Below are 20,413 nucleotides of genomic sequence, written 5' to 3' on the forward strand. Positions count from 1 at the left end.
TTCCTTGTTTGTAAAATCAGAAGGGTAATATTTTTACTACTTAGTTACACAGGGTCATTGTGAGGAATGAAAGTACTTTGTAAACTTTGAAGCATTATGATGTGTGTTTGTTCTGGATTTAAATTTTTTTCTGGGTTTTTTTTGGTATCTTATTTGTATTTCTTAAAGTTTTGGTTTTTTTTTTTTTTTTTTAATTTAACTTCACTCTTGTAACAAGTCTTCTGATGTAGGCTCAAATATCCCCATTTTACATATGAGAGTTCTGAGAAGGTTAGGTGAAATAACTATTTTTAAAATTATGGTTTTTGGTCACAGTCCTGGCATAAGGGCCTCCCTCCTGGTAAGACTTAGAATTCCTCTGTTGATTCTTGGTTTCTATGGCAAGGCTTATAGTGCCATGCTCCCCAGTGTAGGTATGGCCAATAACAGGTTAAGTCCTTCTCCAGGCACCCAATTTATATCGAAGGAGAAGTCTTGTGGGCTAGCCAGACATATCTGGAAAAACAACCCTTCTGGATGCTGAGAATAACATGTTAAAACAATGGGAGTTAATTCAATTAAAAGCTTCCCCCCCTTTTTTTTTCTTTGCCTCATTTTTACCTAGCTTTAATAACTGAATGAGCATTACCTCTGTCAAATAGACCTGGTAAAGACTTTAACTTAAAAAGGCCAAGGTCTCCCACTGTGTGCAAGGGCCATCTCCAGTTGTCCTGATCTGTACCTTGCCACTGGACCCAGATGGCTCTGGAGGAGAAAGTGAGGCAGATGCCTTTGCACAGTCCTCCCTAACTTAAATCCAATTCACTTGCATGTCATGGCATTACCTCCTTGTCATGGCCCTCTTTGAGAACGAAGGACAAACAATAACCCCTGTGAGTAGAAATAGGAGCTGCCTCACTGGGGACTCAAATGGAACTGGCCAGATAGGCAACACAGCTCCTTCCCTTCTTTCTCTCCCTCCCCCTCCTCACAAATACTCTGCCCAAAGGAATGTAAATTTTGATCACTGACACTCCACTATAAAACATTTAGGTTTCTAGCAACTTACACCTTTTTAACTCTATTGCTTTAGGTAATTTTTCTTTCTTGTACTACCAAGGGCACATTGGACAGAGTGACAAGAGACTTGGAGTTAAGACCTAGGTTCAAGTCTGCCTCACACTTGGGGCAACTAGGTGGTACAGTGGATAGAGCACTGGCCCTGGAGTCAGGAGGACCTGAGTTCAAATCCGGTGTCAGATGCAACACTCACTATCTGTGTGACCCTGGGCAAGTCACTTAACCTCATTGCCTGGCTTAAAAAAAAAAAAAAAGTCTGCCTCACACTTAATAACTGTGTATTGCTTTGCAAATGATATTCAGATAAAATATTGTTACTACCACTATTACTACTGTAAACAATTGACATTTTTATTTCCCAAAATACTGTATATCCCAGGAAACTAAATACCTTTGAAAGGAATTTGTTTGAGATATGAATATACAGATACACTGGACTGTGGAGAGAAACTGGTTTTGGCTCTGATACCCAGTAGTTTTGTGACTGACTGCTTCACTTAAACTTCTGTGAACTCTAATTTTCTCATCATAAAATGAGGATAAACCTTAAAACATCTAAACATGAATTGTACCTGAAGTGGTTACTTCAGGAACCTAGTTTTAAGTATCAGTGGATCTATCTGCAGGTGGAAATTATAGTTGTTAAGTTGAGCAAAAGAATGTCCTCTAGCACATATTCAGTTCTTAGTCTAGAAAACATGATTTTTCACTTGTACAACAGTGATAATGGGTATTTGAGGTGAAGCATCACAATTCCCTTTTCACTTTTCCTTGCCTTTTGTGTGCCAGTGAATTAAATTCTTGAGTTCTACTTCATTTCTTGGCATTGCTACCTCTAGTTTCATTGCTGAACCCACTGAATCCATTTATCTTTCTGAAGAGAAGACACAGTGGATTAGAAAGTTATCCAAATTAGTAAGTGGTATATTTTTTCATTTATTTTATATTTTACTATGGTGGGTACCTTTTCTTGTCTACTCCTATCATTCTATACTATCTGACAAACATAAACTTTAGACTATAAAGGAATGGGTTGAGATTAGTAAATAATAAAGTGAAGTTTTTGCTATGGGTGTAACAAGCATTCAGGGATAGAGGCTGAGATTGAAAGATCAGAAGGTATGAGGTTCACATTTCAGTGTTTCTATGAACATCAGTGTGAATCCTCAGTGAATATTTTAAGTCTGATCCTCAGTGAATATTTTAAGTCTGATATTTAAGTGTATTTGGGCAGTAGGGCACAGCAACTATAAGACACAAGTTTCTATGTAAAATTTAAGAAAGAAAATTTCATTTTTAAATCTTTGGTAGTAACTTAAACTAACAAAAACAACCTTGGTCTTTCTGTTCTCCTTGTTGACTCAGTGTTATGGGAGTATGAGGAAATTGAAACTATTTATTAAATGGGATGTTTCAAGATAAACATCCAAAACCCTAGATTTAATACCAGGGCAGTCATTGCACCATTCTTTCAGTTTTAATTCTACCAGATCTGCCTAGTGGGATGAAGTATCTTGAATGAATACCTCTAGTTTTGATATGTTTCTACCATCCCAAGTTGGAAGGCTGAATGAATATCACCAAAAAACATTGTTAATGCATAATTGTTATATTCTCACTACAAAATAACAACCTAATACTCTTTGAGAATACCAGAGAGGAAAGCCATTTTTTTGTGTGTGAGAGAAGGAAGAAGAATTGTTTAGTATCTTTTAGTCTGGGGATTGGTTATTATGTTCCTGTCTTCCTGACTAGACCTCAAAGGACTGGAAATGCAATGGGCACTGCATTTATTCAGAGGCAGAAATTTAAGTCCATTACTCTTATGTTTGATTAGACATAGGATCCGATGTTGGAAAGGTACTTTGAAAATGTTAAAAATGAGAAAAAATATTTGTTTGATCCAGGAATATGGCTTGAGATTCTGCCATTCATATTTCTTCCATAATATGACAAGACCATTAGAGATCATAGCCTTTAGTTTCTCCTGCTTCTTGTTTGCTTTTCTCTCTCTGTCTCTCCCTCCTTCTCCTTCTTCTTAACAATACAATGACATTTTTTTTCTTAGAAATTTTCATTGGGTTCACCACTATGTTCATGTACCTATCCCCATAAATATCTTACTGTAAAGGGCAACACTATCTTACTAGTACTTCAGAGTTACATCTCTTTACTTGTTGACACTGCCACTACTCTAGTACAGGTCCTCATCACTTCAAGCCTGGATTATTGAAATAGCCTGATGGTAGGTCTGTCTGCCTCAAGTCTTTTCCCCAGTCAAATCCATCCTCCAGTCTCTAAAAAGATTTTCCTAAAGTTCAGGTGCAATCATGGCAGCACCCCCACACATACTCCTACACACCCCTACTCAATAAGCTCCAGTGGCTTCCTGTTTCCTCCAAGAACAAATACACAGTTCTCTGTTTGGCATTCAGAGCCCTTCATCACCTACCCTCTCCCCGAACTCCCAACCTCTACCTTTCCAGTCTTCTTAGACCTTACTCCTTGACAGATATTCTTTGATCCAGTGACACTGGCCACTCAGCTGTACTAGGAACAAGATTCTCCATCTTTTGGCTCTGGGTATTTTCTCTGGCTGTCCCTTATGCCGGGAACACTCTCCGTCCTCTTTGTTCTGACTCCTGATCTCCCTGGCTTCCTTTAAATTTCCTATTTATCCTGTATATGGCTTGTTTATATGTACTTGGTTGCATATTGTCTCCTCTCTTAGTTAGATTGTGAGCTCCTTGAGGGCAGGGACTGTCCCTGTCTTTTGGTATCCCCAGTACTTAGTATAGTGCCTTTAGGTGCTTAAAAATGTTAATTAACTGTTTATCAAAGTCCTAATCAGGAATCAGATCTTTTCATACTTTCTCCTTTCTTTAGACAAATATGGGGTTGAATTGTCTTGCTTTTCTGGTCCCTCCTTAAAATTCTCAATTCTTTTTTGATTTTTGCCTTGATAAGAAAAGACAGTACAGTTGCTATTTTAACATGGGCATTAGGAGTTCGGCAAGGGCAATTTGTGAGGTGTTAAGCTACTCTGATCAAGATAGTGATCCGATTCCAAAGGACTCATAATAAAAAATCCTGTCAACTGATAACCCTTCAGTGCCCATTGAAGTGCGTATATATATATATTACAACTTTTCTTTGTTGGGTTTTTGTTTTTGCAACATTGCTAATATGAAAATATGTTTTGCATGACTTCATGTATAATGGATATCATTACTTGTCTTCTCGAAGGGCAGGGGAGAAGCTAGAGGAAAAGAATTTGGAAATCAGTTTTTTAAGAAAAAAGGATCTTTATAAAAGTATATGAGGGGCTATCAGAGGGAGGCCAAATTAATCTCCCCTCCCCCCAAGCAAAAACAATTAAATAAAATGTGTTGTTGTTCATCCTTTGTTCTTGAAGAGGACCAATGACACCACGAGGGCGATATCTTGACTTGCTCATGAATTGGTTTTAAGTGAGGCGAAGCTACACAAAATCTTCAGTTTCACTCTTTCCTCCAGAGTCATCAAAGTTCAGTGGCAAGGCAAAAGTCAAGACTGGTGATGGCCAGTCGTCCTAATAGATATCTTGCTATTGGACCCAGATGGCTCCAGAGGAGAAAGTGAGGCTGCTGACTTTGCACAGCCCTCATTTAAATCCAATTCACTTGCAAGTCATGGTATCACCTTCCTGACGTCATGGTCTTCTTCGAGAACAAAGGACAAACAACAAGAGACCCTCAAGCAATGTATAAGTGGGATTGTTATTCAGTAAGGGCCCTATGAGTTCCCTTTCAACTCATGAAATTTTTTATTCTATTCTTAGTGAAGTTGTACTGGATTTTTGTGATTATTTCTTCTCACACAAACTATTCCTTTAATAATATATCATAAAATTTTGTCAAGAATCAATTCAATTTCTATCATACCTAACTTCCAGTTTTGTTTTTTGTTTGTTTTGCTAGAAGTACTTATTTCTGACATAGACATAATACCAGAGTATTAAACCTTTTATTTGAATGTTCTAAGAAGTATGTAGGGTTCCCTAGAGATAGAGAGATAGGGCCTTTAGATTCCCAGTAATCCTTCTACGAGCTATTGCCAACAGAGTTGTGTGAACTGGGAAACTAATGGAATTTCAGTAGCGATTTTGAAGGTGTTGCTGGAATAACCCAGTCTCTTTCACAAAGACCACGTATTCTCAGGGTTTTAAGAGGACTAACACTAAACCTTCATATAAAGCAAAAGTTGTTAACTTTTGGGGCATCATTACCCCATTGGCATTTTGATAAAGTCTTCTCAGAATGATGTTTTTAAATAATTGAAGGAAATGCAAAATTTCAGTAAAAGGATAATGAAAATAACGATACATATTTTTTCTCCATCCAAGTTCATGGATTTCCTGAAAGCTATCCACAGATCTCCAGTTAAAAATCCGTAATATGATATAAAAGATAAAAATGCCACAATAAGTGTTAATTCCCAGGTCCTGTCTACACATTCCCATTATAAGTAGTCCTATCTCAAGTGTTCCTTGATTGTCTTGCAGCTGGCAAAGTTAACTTAGATAAATAGAAAAAACTGCTCACAAAGGAAAAGCTTTGAAGCAGGTAGTTAATATTTTTGAGTCTCTTACCTTTAGAGTTTTAGTCATTTTAGGACTTTTTTTGGTACCAACCTTACCATACCATTCAATAGGGACAACTGAATTCAACTTTACTTTTTGGTGAATCAAGACTTACGGATTGTCTGGGGGTGTTAGTGCTATCTTTGGGAAAAGGATACAATAGTATCATTAGAGATGGAAGACAGAACCTTAGTAAAATTTTGTTACGTTCATTTGCAGATGAGGGAACTATGCTCCAGAGATAATGTAACTTGCCTATCACTACAATTAGTAGCAAAATTTGCCAAAGGAAACCCAAGTTTCCTAACTAGAAATCTAGTTTTATAGTGTTGAATTTAAAAAAAAAAAGTTGATAAGCAGGTGTAATGGTCATCAAATTGTCCTTGTAAAAAGCTGGTTGCAGTTTAATGCTTTCATTATCCAGTCCTTTCTCTGAAGGCTTTTTTTAGCACAAGTAGTTTCATGGAATTTTACTCCAGAAAATGCTTAATACCCCTAGTTCTATTGGTGTTGACAAGGAAGGTAAAGCCATATACATAAATAACGTACATAAATGTGTGTGCATGCATGCCCACACACCCTTATTCTTTTAGCAGCTTGGTCCCCTGGAATCCATTCTTTGTAGTCATTGCCAAAGTTGACAGAGGAAAATGAAACCGAAGGGCTCTGAAATAGACAACAAGCACCTTAATGCTCTATTCCTTGGTGGAGCAGTGAATTGGTCCACCAGTCTGTGCAAATAATCTGAAACTCTGGGTCCTCTAGAGAAATGACTGGTCATTGTGTTGACCAGAATTCTTAGGTCTTTACGATGTTGTATTTGTATCTGTTGACCTCTAGTTTCTGTTTACTTCACTCTGCATCAGTTCATACTTTCTAGGATTCTGCTGCATAATATTTCATTAGATTCATAAACCACAATTTGTTTGCCCAGTCCCCAATTGTCTAAGGTCTCTTCTTTTTCTCCTTCTTTTAATAGCCCCTTCATCATCAGGAAGTTTGTTTTGCTTGTAACTGTTCTCTACATTTTACCTCCCCATATCCCACTATCCATATTTGTTTTCCTCTGATATGTTTCTACCCCATATTCTGTATGGGGTGTTCAGTCCTCCTTTGTTTCAGATAAAAATGAGGTTCATCCGATACCTACTCCCCTCCCCACCTTCCTCCTTGTTAGTATATTCTTTCCATGTTCCTCAATTATGAGAAATAGCAGTGTATCCTCTTTTCTACCCTCCTTTCTCTTTTCCTTCTTCAGACTCCCAAACCAAACACACTTACACCCAATCCTCCAAGCTAACTTTGTTTTTCTTAACTCCTTCAATACCCTTTGAAGACTTTAAGGTTCTAAAAGGATACTTGTTTCTTCTCCTGTTAGAATATTAGCACTGCATCAGCATACATATTCTTTTAATTGCTCAAAGTTACCTTTCTAGGCTTTTCTGGATTATTGTGTTTCCATTTTAAAGTAGCTACTCAGTTCTGATTTACTTATCAAGAATGTTTGAAAATCCTGCTTCATTAAAGGTCCATTTTCCCCACTGTGTATTCAGTGTTGCGAAGTTATTCTTGGTTATGTGCCAAGTGGAATACTGTATTCCAAAATCAAGTAGAAATTGCCACTTCTTTTGTGATCCTCTGTTCTTTGGTATTTGAACTGCTTCTTTCTGCCTGTTTGCAGTATTATTTTTTAATATGGGAACTTTGGATTTTGTCTGACATTCCTATAGCTTCCTTTTAGAGTTTCTTTTGGGAGGAGGTTCTCTTTGTTCTTAGTAACTTAAATTTTTGTCTTTATTTTTTTCAGTCTTTTGCTTTTATTCTAGTATTTCTTGCAGTGATTTGATCTATTCAAGTTTTCAAGACGTCATTTCATAGGTAGAGTTTCCTACATAATTTTCTTAGCTAATTGTTGTCCTCTTATTCTTTACTGTAGAGCTCTTATTTCAGTCCTTGTAGGAAAGCCTTTCACTTTTTCCTTTGAGTCAGACTGCTTCAGTTATTAAGAAGATATCCTCTCCTTTTGGTTTGCATAATTTTCTTTTTGTAATAGCCACTCTTTTCTTTGATTTACTCATTATCTTCAGTATTGGCCCTTGAGCTGGACCTGTGAGCAAGACATACCTGCTCCACCCTGGCCTTTTGGATGAGGTGCATCTTGCCCTGGGTCTCCTAGATTCCTGCACTGACTTCCAGTTCCTCAGATTAGTACCTGATCTGTGCCACCCTCCCTCTCCCCTGATCTTTGAGGTACAGAATGCTGAATCTTGGGGCATCTAGGTGGCACAGTGGATAGAACACCAGCTCTGGAGTCAGGAGGACATGAGTTCAAATCTGGCCCCAGATACATAATACTTCCTAGCTGTGTGACTCTGGGCAAGTTACTTAACCCCAACAGCCTCACTAAAAAAACAAAAACAAAAAAACCAGAATGCTGAATCTTGAAGGCCTACTGTACCATGTGTTGGTTGTCTTGTTGCTACTGCTCAGCATTCCCAGGGTTCCTACCCTGAGAGCTCTAAAACCTACACTAAGGGCTCCGAGGTTACCTTGAGATGGCCTTGGGGTAGGCACTCTCCTATTTCTCTGAGTCTTCTGGCTGACCTTTTGTGCAGTTGTAGGATTGAAGAAGTAACTTGTAGTTTCTCATTGGATTTCTTTATCATTATTCAGTCTCATCTGTACCTTTGGGTTTTTCTGGAGTGGGTATGGGGAGGTTAATCTGCCTGCCTCCTATTGAGACAGCCATCTTATCTGCAAGTCTGATGCTTTTTTATAAATTAATTTTTCTCGGAGGAAAAAATCTGCTTTTTCTCTCTCTATTCCATTCCTCCTCTCCCTGCTTCTTTCACCACTGAGAAGAAAAAGAAAAGTCCATTTTACGAACAGAACAGTGTGGGAATCTGCATTGGCTATGACCAAAAAACAAGTGAAAAAGGTGTCACGGTCTTGTGTATCACCTCTCTTATCAAAAAGTGGGGCACCATATTTTATCATGAGTCCTCTGGAATAACGTGTCAGAGTTTGTGTCAGAGTTCCTGTCACCGCTGTTTGTGTACTTTATTGTATGAGGGTAATGGTGGGATATCATGCAACCATGTTGAAAAATAGAAATGATCATAAATCTTTTGAGGTGTAATGCTGGTACACATGTTGTTAAGTGTTTGACTCCATAGCTAGTCAGCTTCTAAAACTCATTAGGACATTAATTCCCTAGTTCATCATGGAAAAAGGTTCTGTTGCAAAATTTGGCATTTTTATCCTCTGGACTCCTAGTAAGACTGTATTATTTTTGAAAGGTTAGTAGAGTTTGTGGTATTAAGTTCTTTATTACCTGGAAGAAAGTTGTGAAACATGGGCATTCCAGAGTCAAATTAATTGATACTTTTCATACGAGGGATTTCAAGATCCATGACTTTGCTGTGATATATAAACACAAACACAGACTCATATAAATGCACATACACACTTTTTTTTTTAACAAGAGGTAGCAAATTAAGTATACTTCATCTAAAAATTCTAAAATTCCTGGTTCTTTGTTCCATTATTAGTCCAAGTCTGGAAAGTTATCACTTTTAAAGCCATAGTATTCAGTTGTAGAGTGAGAACAATGACTTACAAGTAAATACTTATCAAGGTACTCAGAAATGAAAAATTCCCTCGACCCTCAAGCCAAGAAAACTTAAAGAAGGATTAGCCATCTTAATGCTTGAAGCACATCTTCCCCAAGTGCATATGATGCAGTAGAAAAATAGGGTTCTATATTTAAATTTTTGCACAAAATATTACCTGCTCAAAACAAACCTATTTCATTTATTGAAAAATTCCAGCATATCATCAGTTCAAACTCTGTTGTATAACGTGTCCTTAGAATAATCTACCATTTGCCTTTTAAAAGTTTATTTAATATGCCACCTAATATTTCCTTACAGTGTTTTCAGTTTCTATTGTCTTCTGTCATTCTTGTGGTTTTTCTTTTGTGGTATAGCTTCAAGGTAAAAGTGATTGTGCTAAGTTATATCTGCTATATATAGAATGTATATGGAATGGGGTAAGGGGAGGTTAGTACCATTATAGAGTAGCTAAGTGAAGATCTAACTCAGTCTAGGGCAGATTATGGTCCTTTTAAATTTGTCAGTTTATTTTGTTTTCATTTTCATATTTTTTAATGAGATTTCCAAAGCATACAGTGGGCTCTATAGTCAGTTACAGGAGATGAGACAGTAATATTCATAAGTGGAGAAAATAGCAGTACCTGATAAAATTTAAATATTTCATTTGGTGTACTTGGCAATAAGTTATTGGAAAATGTGACCAATCTTTTACATTTAAAAAAAGCATACTTTCCATACTTCATACACAAGTTGGGTACTTGATGCCAGTCCTTTACTGGTCAATGCTGGAATTACTTTTTTGTAACCTCATTTGCTCTGCTTCCTTTACTCTCAAAATAGAATCTTTCCTTATAAAATCAATATGCTTATTATAGATGACCTTTGGAAATTAGTAAAACAATGGGAGAGGAGAGAGAGAAACTAAGGCACTTGTAAAAGTTCCATGTTTTTAGAAGAATACCTTGATATATAGCAAGAAACATTCTTTACACTGTAAGGCATTAATTTTTTTTTCAAATTACAAACTCAGTAACCACCAACAGAAACATTCAGACTTAGAAAACATGGGAGCAGAAACTTATCTTTAGACTTTGACAAGACAAAATCAGAAGAACCAACAACAAACAAGCAAATTTTAAAAAGGTAATATTCTCTGTCCCTTTCCAGGCCTATTTGAAATTCTGCCACCTGTGGCCCTTATTCTTCTAGAGGAACATATTTTTAACAACTAAGGACCTTTTTGAAAATAAATTTTATTGGGCAGCTAGGTGGCGCAGTGGATAGAGCACTGGCCCTGAAGTCAAGAGGACCTGAGTTCAAATCCGGCCTCAGAACAAACACTTGACATGTACTAGCTGTGTGACCTTGGGCAAGTCACTTAACCCCAATTGCTTCACCAAAAAAAAATAAATTTATTGACAGCCTTTTTTTTTCTTTTCATTTCCTAATATGTTCTGCTCCCATAATTAAAAAAAAAATGTTAAAAGGGAAAGGGGGCAGGAAATAAGTCCAGCAGAAAGCCAACTTATTGAAAAAGTCTTATATGTAGTACTGTATGCCTGTAGTCTCCCACTTCTGTAAAGAAGGGGAGGGAGCAGTGTCGTTCTTTTACTATATCAATTGATATAGTAAAGGTTGGTCATTATAATTAATTTCACAGCATTCAGTTTAATTGTTGCAGTTGTGTACATCGTTTCCTTGGTTCTGTTTATTGCACTTTACATCAGTACATGCAAATCTTTTGTCCAAGATAGAGCAGTTAGCAGAGGTGATACTCAACATCCAGTTTTCCTTTCTCTAGTCTAGGTCTCTTAAACCCTAGCCACCACATTGACCTTCTAAAAATTTATGTTTGACTAGAGATTGTATCCAGTTTTAAACTGATAAAAAATATATATTAATGACATAATGGATATTGAGGGCTGGCCTTGGAGGCAGGAAAATGGCTGGAATTCAAGTTCTGCCTCTGACAACTTATTAGCTATGTGACCATGGGCAAATCACTTAATCTCTGTGCCCCAGGCAAGCCTAAAACTTACCAGTTTACCAGTCTTAGCTCTAATCTCCCTCTCCCCCCAAATCCAGGTTAAAATATTGACTTTATAATATTTTTGAAAGCAAAATAAATAATACGCATTTTAGTAAAACTGAATGTATTCAAGTAAATATAAGCAAAGAGATAAGAAGAACTAAATAGCTAAAGTATCTGAGTTAATAAAATAGGCAAAATAGAATTCACTTTGACTTAAAAAGAGATGGTGATAAAGGAAAACATGCTTGTCATGATAAATAGCAAAGTGTGAAAATCATTCTTTAGTCCAGGTACCACTATTATCCAGTAATATATTCAGTGTAAACATCCCATGACCAACAGATAAGTATCAGAAACCGTGAGAAACAGAAGAAATAATTACTGTCCCCATGATGATTAGGAGGTTAAGTTTTTCCCCATTATTTGCTTTTTGACTCAGTGCCTGGGAAGGTTACTAGTTAAGCCTTTTAGCTTCCATACATGCCAGTGAAATAAGACTGATAGTTTATTTTTAAATGATAGCATGCATTTTAGACTTGAATTTAGATATGTCACCACTGTTCCTTGCCACTCTGACATCTTTATTGATCCAGATAGATTAAGCTAAGCTACAGAATACATATATTTAGGTTTGCTTCTGTAGCCCAATCTCACCACAAGTGTTTTGCTGTGTTAGAAGGCAAGGACTTACTCTTTTTGTAGTCATTAGCAGAACCCTGGTAGACTGGAACCTGTAAAATCTCATTTCATTCTTAGTGAACCATTTCTTGGCCAGCACTTTTATGACCTTGTTGGCCTGCATTGGAACTTATTTTGTCTCATTAATTCCCCAGAGTATCCCTTAACTTAAGAAAATAAACCTTAGTTCTTTTGATACCAAATTTGTGGGTTACTTTGGCATCTCTTTAATTGTATCTGAATCAGCTATTCAAGTGAACTTAGAAACCTGAGGAGATCCCACTTCTCCTCATCTTCATGTGTGACCAGCATCCTCCTTTGGAGCATGGTGATCATTGAGGAAAATTTTTATTTGATTGTTTGCCAAATATCTCACAGCAATAAGAACTTGTTTCATAGTGCAGTCTTCTACATATACAAATTTGAATTATTGGGATTCATAATTATCTTAATTTTATGCAAATTAAAATGGGGTATAAATGATGATTATCAATCTAGAGTAGAAATTTGATCCAACAATTTCACAGTGTTCTTATGAGTTGGGTGTATGTGCCCAGTCAAGCCAGAGTACTATATGTTGCCCCTCCCCCTCCATTTCTGCTGAACATGCATCTGTTATAATACAAACTTGCAGTCAGTCAAGTTATTCTTCATTAATTATGCCTCACCTGTAATCATTTCTTCACTGGTCACGTAGCAGTGTAGCATGAGGCACACTGCATCAATGATTTGTCCTAGCTTAAACTAGTATTCTGTATCCCTATCCACATGTTTTAAGTGTTTATACCTCATAACATATCCCTTTCCTCCTTCCACCCCCATATGTGCTCCCCCACCCCCAAGTCTGTATTTGAAATCCATAGGCAACTTTCTAAGATATGCCTTCTTTAGCAATGGAGTCTACTAAGAAAGCAAAATACCCCATATGAGTGGTGCAACAGTAGGAGAGTCTGCTACATTATTTCAAGTGTAGATAGTTGTCTTCATTCTTTACTGTTCAACAGATTACTAGAATGAGTTAAATGGCCAAAGAAAGCTATATGCAGTCTCCAGCAAAAATGCCAATAAGTAATCATTCTGTTTTTAGTTGGAATGATAGCATCTGCCTAAAGAATTGTGTTTCTCTGAAAATACATACCATCCTAGTCTACTATATAACCATGACTTTGTTAGTCATACCTTCTCAGCAGTAGCGTAGGAAACTAATGGGTCTCTGCTAGATTGAAAAAATTGTTATTAATGAAATTGATGTGCACAGATTGTTTTTCAAACTATTTTTGTATTGCTGTTTTATTTAACATTACTAACTCAACATATCAAATGGGTACATAAATTCAGAGAAATAGAACATTTGGAATAAAATTGGAAATACAAACTTTTTCACAGTATGCTGCTTTGTTTAGATGTGCACAATATTTAAATTTCGTTAAGATACTCAATTTCCTTTCTTGACCTTGAATTAGGTATCAAGTAACATCTTATTGCAAATAAGATATTTAAAGGTTAAAAAAAAGCTTTTAATTTGTAATAGGTCCTTCAAATGATTTCAAGTATGGATTGTTGCCGGGTACTTCAAATGATTTCAAGTATGGATTGTTACCGGGTACTTCAAATGATTTCAAGTATGGATTGTTGCCGGGTACTTCAAATGATTTCAAGTATGGATTGTTGCCGGAATCCTGGCCAAAACAAGAAACCTGGGAAAATGGCAAGTAAAACCAACAGAGTATTTTCGAGAATTTTAGAAATTTATTCTAGTCACATTTTTAGGTCCTGAAATTTTTCACATGAAAAATTTGCTTAAAATCTTAACCTGGAATTGCCCACAATTTTCACCTCCACCTGTGCACAATCTCATACTCTAATTGAGAAACACCATGCTAGTAGACTCTGTCATTTCAGTAACTGGGGAAATAGCTTAATATCCTGAGCGTTGAAATTTAAAGGCTCAAATTTTTTGTACTTCTAAGTTTACAGGGCATTTTGTCTTTAGTCTAAAGTCCCTTATAAAGTTAGCAAGTGATATGATTTCATGATTCATTTTAGAATTTATAGATCATAATGAGGGCACTGCTTTTTATTATAGTGTGGTGGACAAATAGGCAGCTGATTCTTAATAAGGTATGTTTTCTCATAAAAGATTAAATATGAAAAATACTCTAATTAAATAGATTTGGACAGTTTCCCCCCTCCCAGTTTTAAGTCCCTTTAAAATGATGCTACATTGAAATCTGACATGGTCAGGTAAGAGACTATCATTTATAGAATCCTTGTTGAAGTAATAGGGCAGGGGAAGTAAACAAGTGCTTAATTTTTTTTTTAAAGGTCTGATTACTTACTATATGTGTAATATAAGTACATACTCCTCTTCCCTTCCTATTTTATGATCATTCCACTATTCATATGTTGCACATCAACAGAAGCGAGCAATGCTTTACCCATTTTGCTAATTGGTAGCAATTTGGGGAGTGGATTTGGAAAGAAGTTTGGAACGTGGCTAATTATTTTAGTGTTAATAAATCTTTACCATTTCTCACATTGGCTCTATTTGGTCTTTTTCTCTTCCTAAAGGTGAATCATCTATAATCATGAACAAGTTAAAATGCCCTCATTGCAACTATGTAGCCAAATACAGACGAACACTAAAAAGACACTTGCTCATTCATACAGGAGTGAGATCATTTAGCTGTGATATCTGTGGGAAATTGTTTACTCGAAGAGAACATGTAAAAAGACATTCCCTGGTAAGTAATTTCTTATAATGACTTGAAAATATAACTAGTTGTTAAATATATTTGTGAGGTTTGAAATATTTTTAAATCATTACCTGAGAAGGGTAATTGTCATAGATTTATTTATGTAGTCTTGAATAATAAATGAAGTAAGAATTAAACCAATTTATATAGCACTCTACAAGCAATGGAGTTAGACACCATAGTCTCTTCTCCTGTTTGCCTACTTCATGGAATATCTATTATAATTTAATTTTTAAAATTACTTTAACATTCTCTTACCTATTTTTATTCTTCTGTACATCAACCTATTTTCAAACTTTTTTTTTCTTAATCAGGTGCATAAAAAGGATAAAAAATATAAATGTATGGTGTGTAAGAAGATATTCATGTTAGCAGCCAGTGTTGGAATAAGACATGGATCTCGACGTTACGGAGTGTGTGTAGAATGTACAGATAAATCACAACCAGGAGGTCAAGAAGGTGTAGACCAGGTGCAGGACACAGATTTCACTCGAGATGAAGAGTATGAGGAGAATGAAGCAGGAGAAGCTGACGAAGAGTTGGCTGATGATGGAGAAGAACAGACTGACCCATCTCGATGGGATGAATCAGGGGATGTTTGTATGTCACTAGATGATTAACTGACCTAGCATATTCCTCAAGGATGCTGCAGTGGGACATAATATGAATTGACAATTTGAATTCTTGAACTGAAGGCTTGCAAAATATGGTACATGCTGGATGGTAGTTATGTTGCTGTGAAAACTGTAGGGTCAAAGCCTTATAGCAAAAAATATTACTAAATTTTTATATTTGCACAGGACTGTACAGCAAACAACCTTTTGGTTGAATTATACAGAGTACTCACATCTCCAATCAGTTATCAAAGTAAAAATATTTTTTATTATTTATAGGATATACAGTAGCTATTTGAGTCATATTAAAAGCATAGTAACTGTCCTCGTAGTGTTTTTACATTCATGTGTTACTCATTACCATGAATGGGGAAAAATTTTATGGAAGTACAGAAATAGCTTCCTCAAACCCAATCACACTGTTATCAAACCACTCAGGCTAGTTTGTGCTAGTAGAGTTTTGTTTTCTATTTTTTATTTTTAAACAAATTTTTTTAAAAGAAAAGGTAAAACAGATTTTCTGTGAGGGGCTCTCGTCCCCCAGTGGTTCAACTATTTTCAGTTGTCCAATTTCAATTGCTTCATAACTTAAAACAATTCTTTTTTGGTATTGACATTATGGTTTCCCAGCTCTTTGTTCCTGTGTGTCCCTTTACAAGAACTGGAGAGGTTATTTATTGGAATGAGCTAACTGACTCCCCCTTTCCCTTCCTCCCTTCAGGCAGTTTAAATTGCAAAAACTTCACTACTTCATGAGATGTGGAATGATGTTGCTGAAGTTAACTTTATTTTCCAATGAAGTTGACAAAATACCACTAAAACGATTGATTATAAGTAACTTTCTCCTGCTGCTTTAGTTTAATTTGATAAATGGTTACTATATGACGTTTTCTGACATGTCCGTCTAGTTTCTGGTATCTGTTACCTTGGCACTGTTTGTTAGCTACCCTCTTCCCACCTCCCTTTCTTTCTCCCTCCTGTACTACCCTTATTGTCTGGCCAGTGTATATACCTCAGTCCTCTATAAAAGGCATAAATTTCTAATAGAGAGTCATAGAATTATTAAGCCACATGATTTGTTTTATAATTTATCCTGCGTGTCCAATTTGGTTAGTTTGTTATGCAGTATAAGTCAAACATCAGGTTATTTTTACTTCCTGTGCCCTTTTTCATCATTAAAATTAACACAACAAATTGCTTTCTTCTTTTTTTGTTTCACATTTTCTGGGCCATTGAGTGTTTTTAGAATTATGGTAAATGATTGATTTTTAACTTAGTTCTCAGTACCTTTTTTAAAAGAAAAAGATACCTTGCTCTTATATTTATTTCTACTAGTAACTAATCTACATAATCGGTGCCTATTTCAGCATACTGCATACTGCAGTTTAGGGGCACTTGGGGAGCATGAAAATTTGAAATTGGATCTTTTTTTTTAAAAAACCATTAACATATTTCCAAATTTATTGTGCTATACTTTGTATTTAAGGCTCTTTGGGATAGAAAAGGGTACTGTATTATTAAGTTAAAACTTATCAACATAATGTTGCCTAGTGGCAAATGAATTAACTGATCATTGGACACCAAAAACATTTGACATGATGGATTAACATGCCACAATATTAATATGCACAGCATTTACCAGTAACACTTAGCTAGGCCAGTGTGATAGTACTGTATAAGAATAAGAAGGTCACCATATTTTCAGCTTTGTTTTAAGTATAAAATGACTATTTTCCTATTTTATAATATCAGGTAACTAAATTATGCTAGTTGTGTGGAAAAGCTTTGAAGTATGCTTTGACTGACATAATCTGTCATAATCTTTTGGTGCTCCATCTGATCAAAGTTGATATGTATTTTAAGAGACAAGTTTTATCATTGTCCCTTATTTCAGTAGAATGATGGCTTAATGTTAGACACTGATGTTTCTGCTGGATGAAGCTGAGATAAACTACAGTTATATGGTTATTAAAATTCGTCTTTTTCATCTAATTGTTTCATTGGTAGCTACTGCATCACTGTACCTGACAAATGGCTAGATTTTGATTTGATTTTTATTTTAATCTGAGGCATACATCCTATTCTCATTGTTCTAGACTGAAATGAATAATGTGTAATTTTGGTGGGGTCCAAAGTAGAAATTAGTAGGGCAAAGATAATATGAATGAAAAAGTATTTTAAACGTAAATGTTCTGCTTTGTGAATATGTAAGTATAGTATAAAGATTTTTCCATCCCATTTATCTCCCCTTAAAGAAAAACCATAGTTTACAATTGGTAGATCTGTCTATATATATAAATATATATATATATATATATATTAAAAAGAAAGCTATATATCTGAAAATCACCTAAATCTGCTTTATTAGACTACAGCTCACTTACTGCATAGAAACTGGACCTGGCTTTTCATTCTTAATGTACTTTAACCTTTTTTCTCAAGGTATGAACTTATTCTCTTGAAACTGAATCTTCTTTTACTACTTAAATCATTTATGTATATCTGGTAAATTATGACCAAATTTGTTGTTAGATTGCATACAGTAAATTGAAATATACACTTGGTACACTACAGAATTGTTGTGCTTTTGTTTCGGTTATAATTTGAAAGTGAGGTTTAATATAGATGGCTTGTTACTGATAATTTAAAATATTTTATAATTGATTGTCCACTGCCTTTTCTGTTATGACAGATTGGCTTTATTCTTGTTCAAGTGACATTTGATACTTTTAATATTTGTTTTGAGAAGGGTAATCCAAAGGAAAAGTGTTTATATTCCTGAATATATTAGCTACAGCCTATAAAAGTTATTTCTTAAGAGTAATAATTTTACAACAGAAATGGAATTGACAGATTTTTCTACTTGCTGACTGCCTAACTTATTTTATCTCCTGATCTTGGAGGGGCCACCTTTCCCTTTCTAGGTCTTATTTTTTAAATCACTTAGTACTAAGTTATACTACTGGAGGATTCTGTTTTGATAAGTGTTCCTTTATCTGACTTGCAGTGCAATTTAAGGAAGTTGTTTTTGTTGGAAAATTCTAAAAGCTTCTTTCTCAGTCCTGAAGGCAATACCAATGGAATAATAATTTTCATGTTTGTTAGGGAGCTACTGCCAAAATTGGAAGGTTCACATTTCTTGAAATAAAAGGAAAATAATTTAATGGAGTGAAAAGCATAAAGCATTGTCATATATCCATTCCATAGGAAATGGATGCCCACACAATATCTGCTAAAATTAAGACCAAGTGTTAAGTTTTTTAATTCACCAAAAGGATTACTTCTACTTTGGTCTTATATTATTGTAGCCATAGGTCATCATTATTATTTGCCAATTATTATACTATTTTTCCATATCTAATTCTATTTTAAGCTTAAAATGGAATGCCTTTGTAGGAAGGGGGAACTGAAGAAAGAAGGGAAGTTTGAAATTCTGGGAAATATCTAATGGTCATTGGTAACTAATGGGGAGACTAGGAATGAGCCCGGGAAGAATGAAAGGATAGATTTGAGAATGGGAATAGAAGGACAGAAAATTAAGAATAAGGGGGAAATGATATGCACTGTGAAATTAGTTTCTATTAATAAAATTTTTGGAGGACCTGAATAGAGCAGTTAGAGGTGTGAGAGTTGCAAGGGAGAAGAGATACACATCTTTTAAGGCTTATGTAAACTACACCCAATTAAAAAAATAAATTGTAAGCGCAGTTTTAAAGAGATTTCCATTGATGTATGCTTGGCAGAGTTATTTAAAGGTTTAATATGTTATAAAATTATGTATTAAAGACAATTCTATCATGATTCTTTTTTTTTTAAAGGCTGACTTGTGGAGTAAACTTCACTTCAGTTGGTTGTCCCTTAAGTCTATGCTGATGATTTTTTAAAATGCATGAAATCTGAATGTTATAGTGATTTCTGAATGTGATGTGAAGGATTTAGGTTTACTTCCCCCCCCCCTTATGAAATTAATTTTCCTCCATATTTTCTATGAGTTTCTCAGTGAAAGGTGATGAATTAAAAGCCCTAACACACAATTTCCTTCGAAACAACAATAGACCCTCCTTATCCTGTGAGTCTTTGCTACAAGGTTATAGGATTCATTCTCACCCCAAATCCTTCATTTTCCACTATTTTCTTCTGATAGGGTAGTATTTGTTAACCTGGCCCAATTAATATGAGCTACACTGACTACTAATCAAATGACCCACTTTCATGTTATGAAGGCTGGATTTCAACTGGGGAACCAGAGATACTTTTTCCTGTGCCATTCAGTCACCCAGATCCTTAACTATGGTATAATTATTGGTATAAATACAATTTTTTAAAAACTAGACTGTGTAGTATTTAATGTGTGATGCTCTTCATTTCAACCTTGTCCCTTCCTTCATTTGAATAATTCCAATATTTTCAAAGTCGGGGACAAGCATACTTTTAAAAGGACTGTTTAATAGCTCTTGAGTTTTACCATATCAGGGTCCTTTAATTTGAATTGAACAACAAAGTTTTGGAGCGGGAGGATGGATGTGAGCAATTATAAAATGGGGGAGTATCTGTTTTAAACACTGTAAACATAAAAACATGTTCTTCTAAATGCTGTTGTTTGTAAAAGCTCTTCTGGAAGATCTTTTACAAAAATCAACCTTTTGTTGTAATCTACCTACCTAGTGTCTTAAGACATGTTTGTAAACTTCCAAAACTGTTTTGTCAGTGTATTTAGAAAATACACAATATTCTTGATCAAACCTAAAAATACAAACTTGTGAGCACTAAACACCTTCATGCCTTGTGAATTTATTTTTAATTTTTTGACTGATATTTCAGGGTTTTTTCTCCATTTATAATACATCGAGGAGGAAAACAAACAATTTTTCAAAGTAATTTTTTATTACATTCAAATGCATGAGAATAACTCATACAGATTGTTATGGGAAGCATCCATGTGCAGTGGAAAGAACACTATACTAAGGAGTCAGGATACCAGAGTTCAAATGCCAGCTCTATATCACTTTGTCTAATCAAGGGTAAGTCATTTAAATACT

The 20,413-nt window shown here is 35.4% G+C and overlaps 1 protein-coding gene across 1 annotated transcript in view; it reads left to right on the plus strand.

The window, feature by feature from the left end:
* Positions 1–20,135, plus strand: part of LOC114054230 (zinc finger and BTB domain-containing protein 10-like) — a 58,708-nt gene extending 38,573 nt beyond the window's left edge. Inside the window, exons 4-6 of the mRNA XM_027877407.1 lie at positions 13,536–13,712; positions 14,576–14,748; positions 15,075–20,135. Coding sequence (XP_027733208.1) covers positions 13,536–13,712; positions 14,576–14,748; positions 15,075–15,380 — 656 coding nt within the window. The 3' untranslated portion in view covers positions 15,381–20,135. The remainder of the gene's footprint in view (positions 1–13,535; positions 13,713–14,575; positions 14,749–15,074) is intronic.
* Positions 20,136–20,413: the final 278 nt, after the last annotated feature.

This window comes from Vombatus ursinus, unplaced genomic scaffold (assembly GCF_900497805.2).
Source record: "Vombatus ursinus unplaced genomic scaffold, bare-nosed wombat genome assembly UNPS02014812.1, whole genome shotgun sequence".
Taxonomy (NCBI): Eukaryota; Metazoa; Chordata; class Mammalia; order Diprotodontia; family Vombatidae; genus Vombatus; species Vombatus ursinus.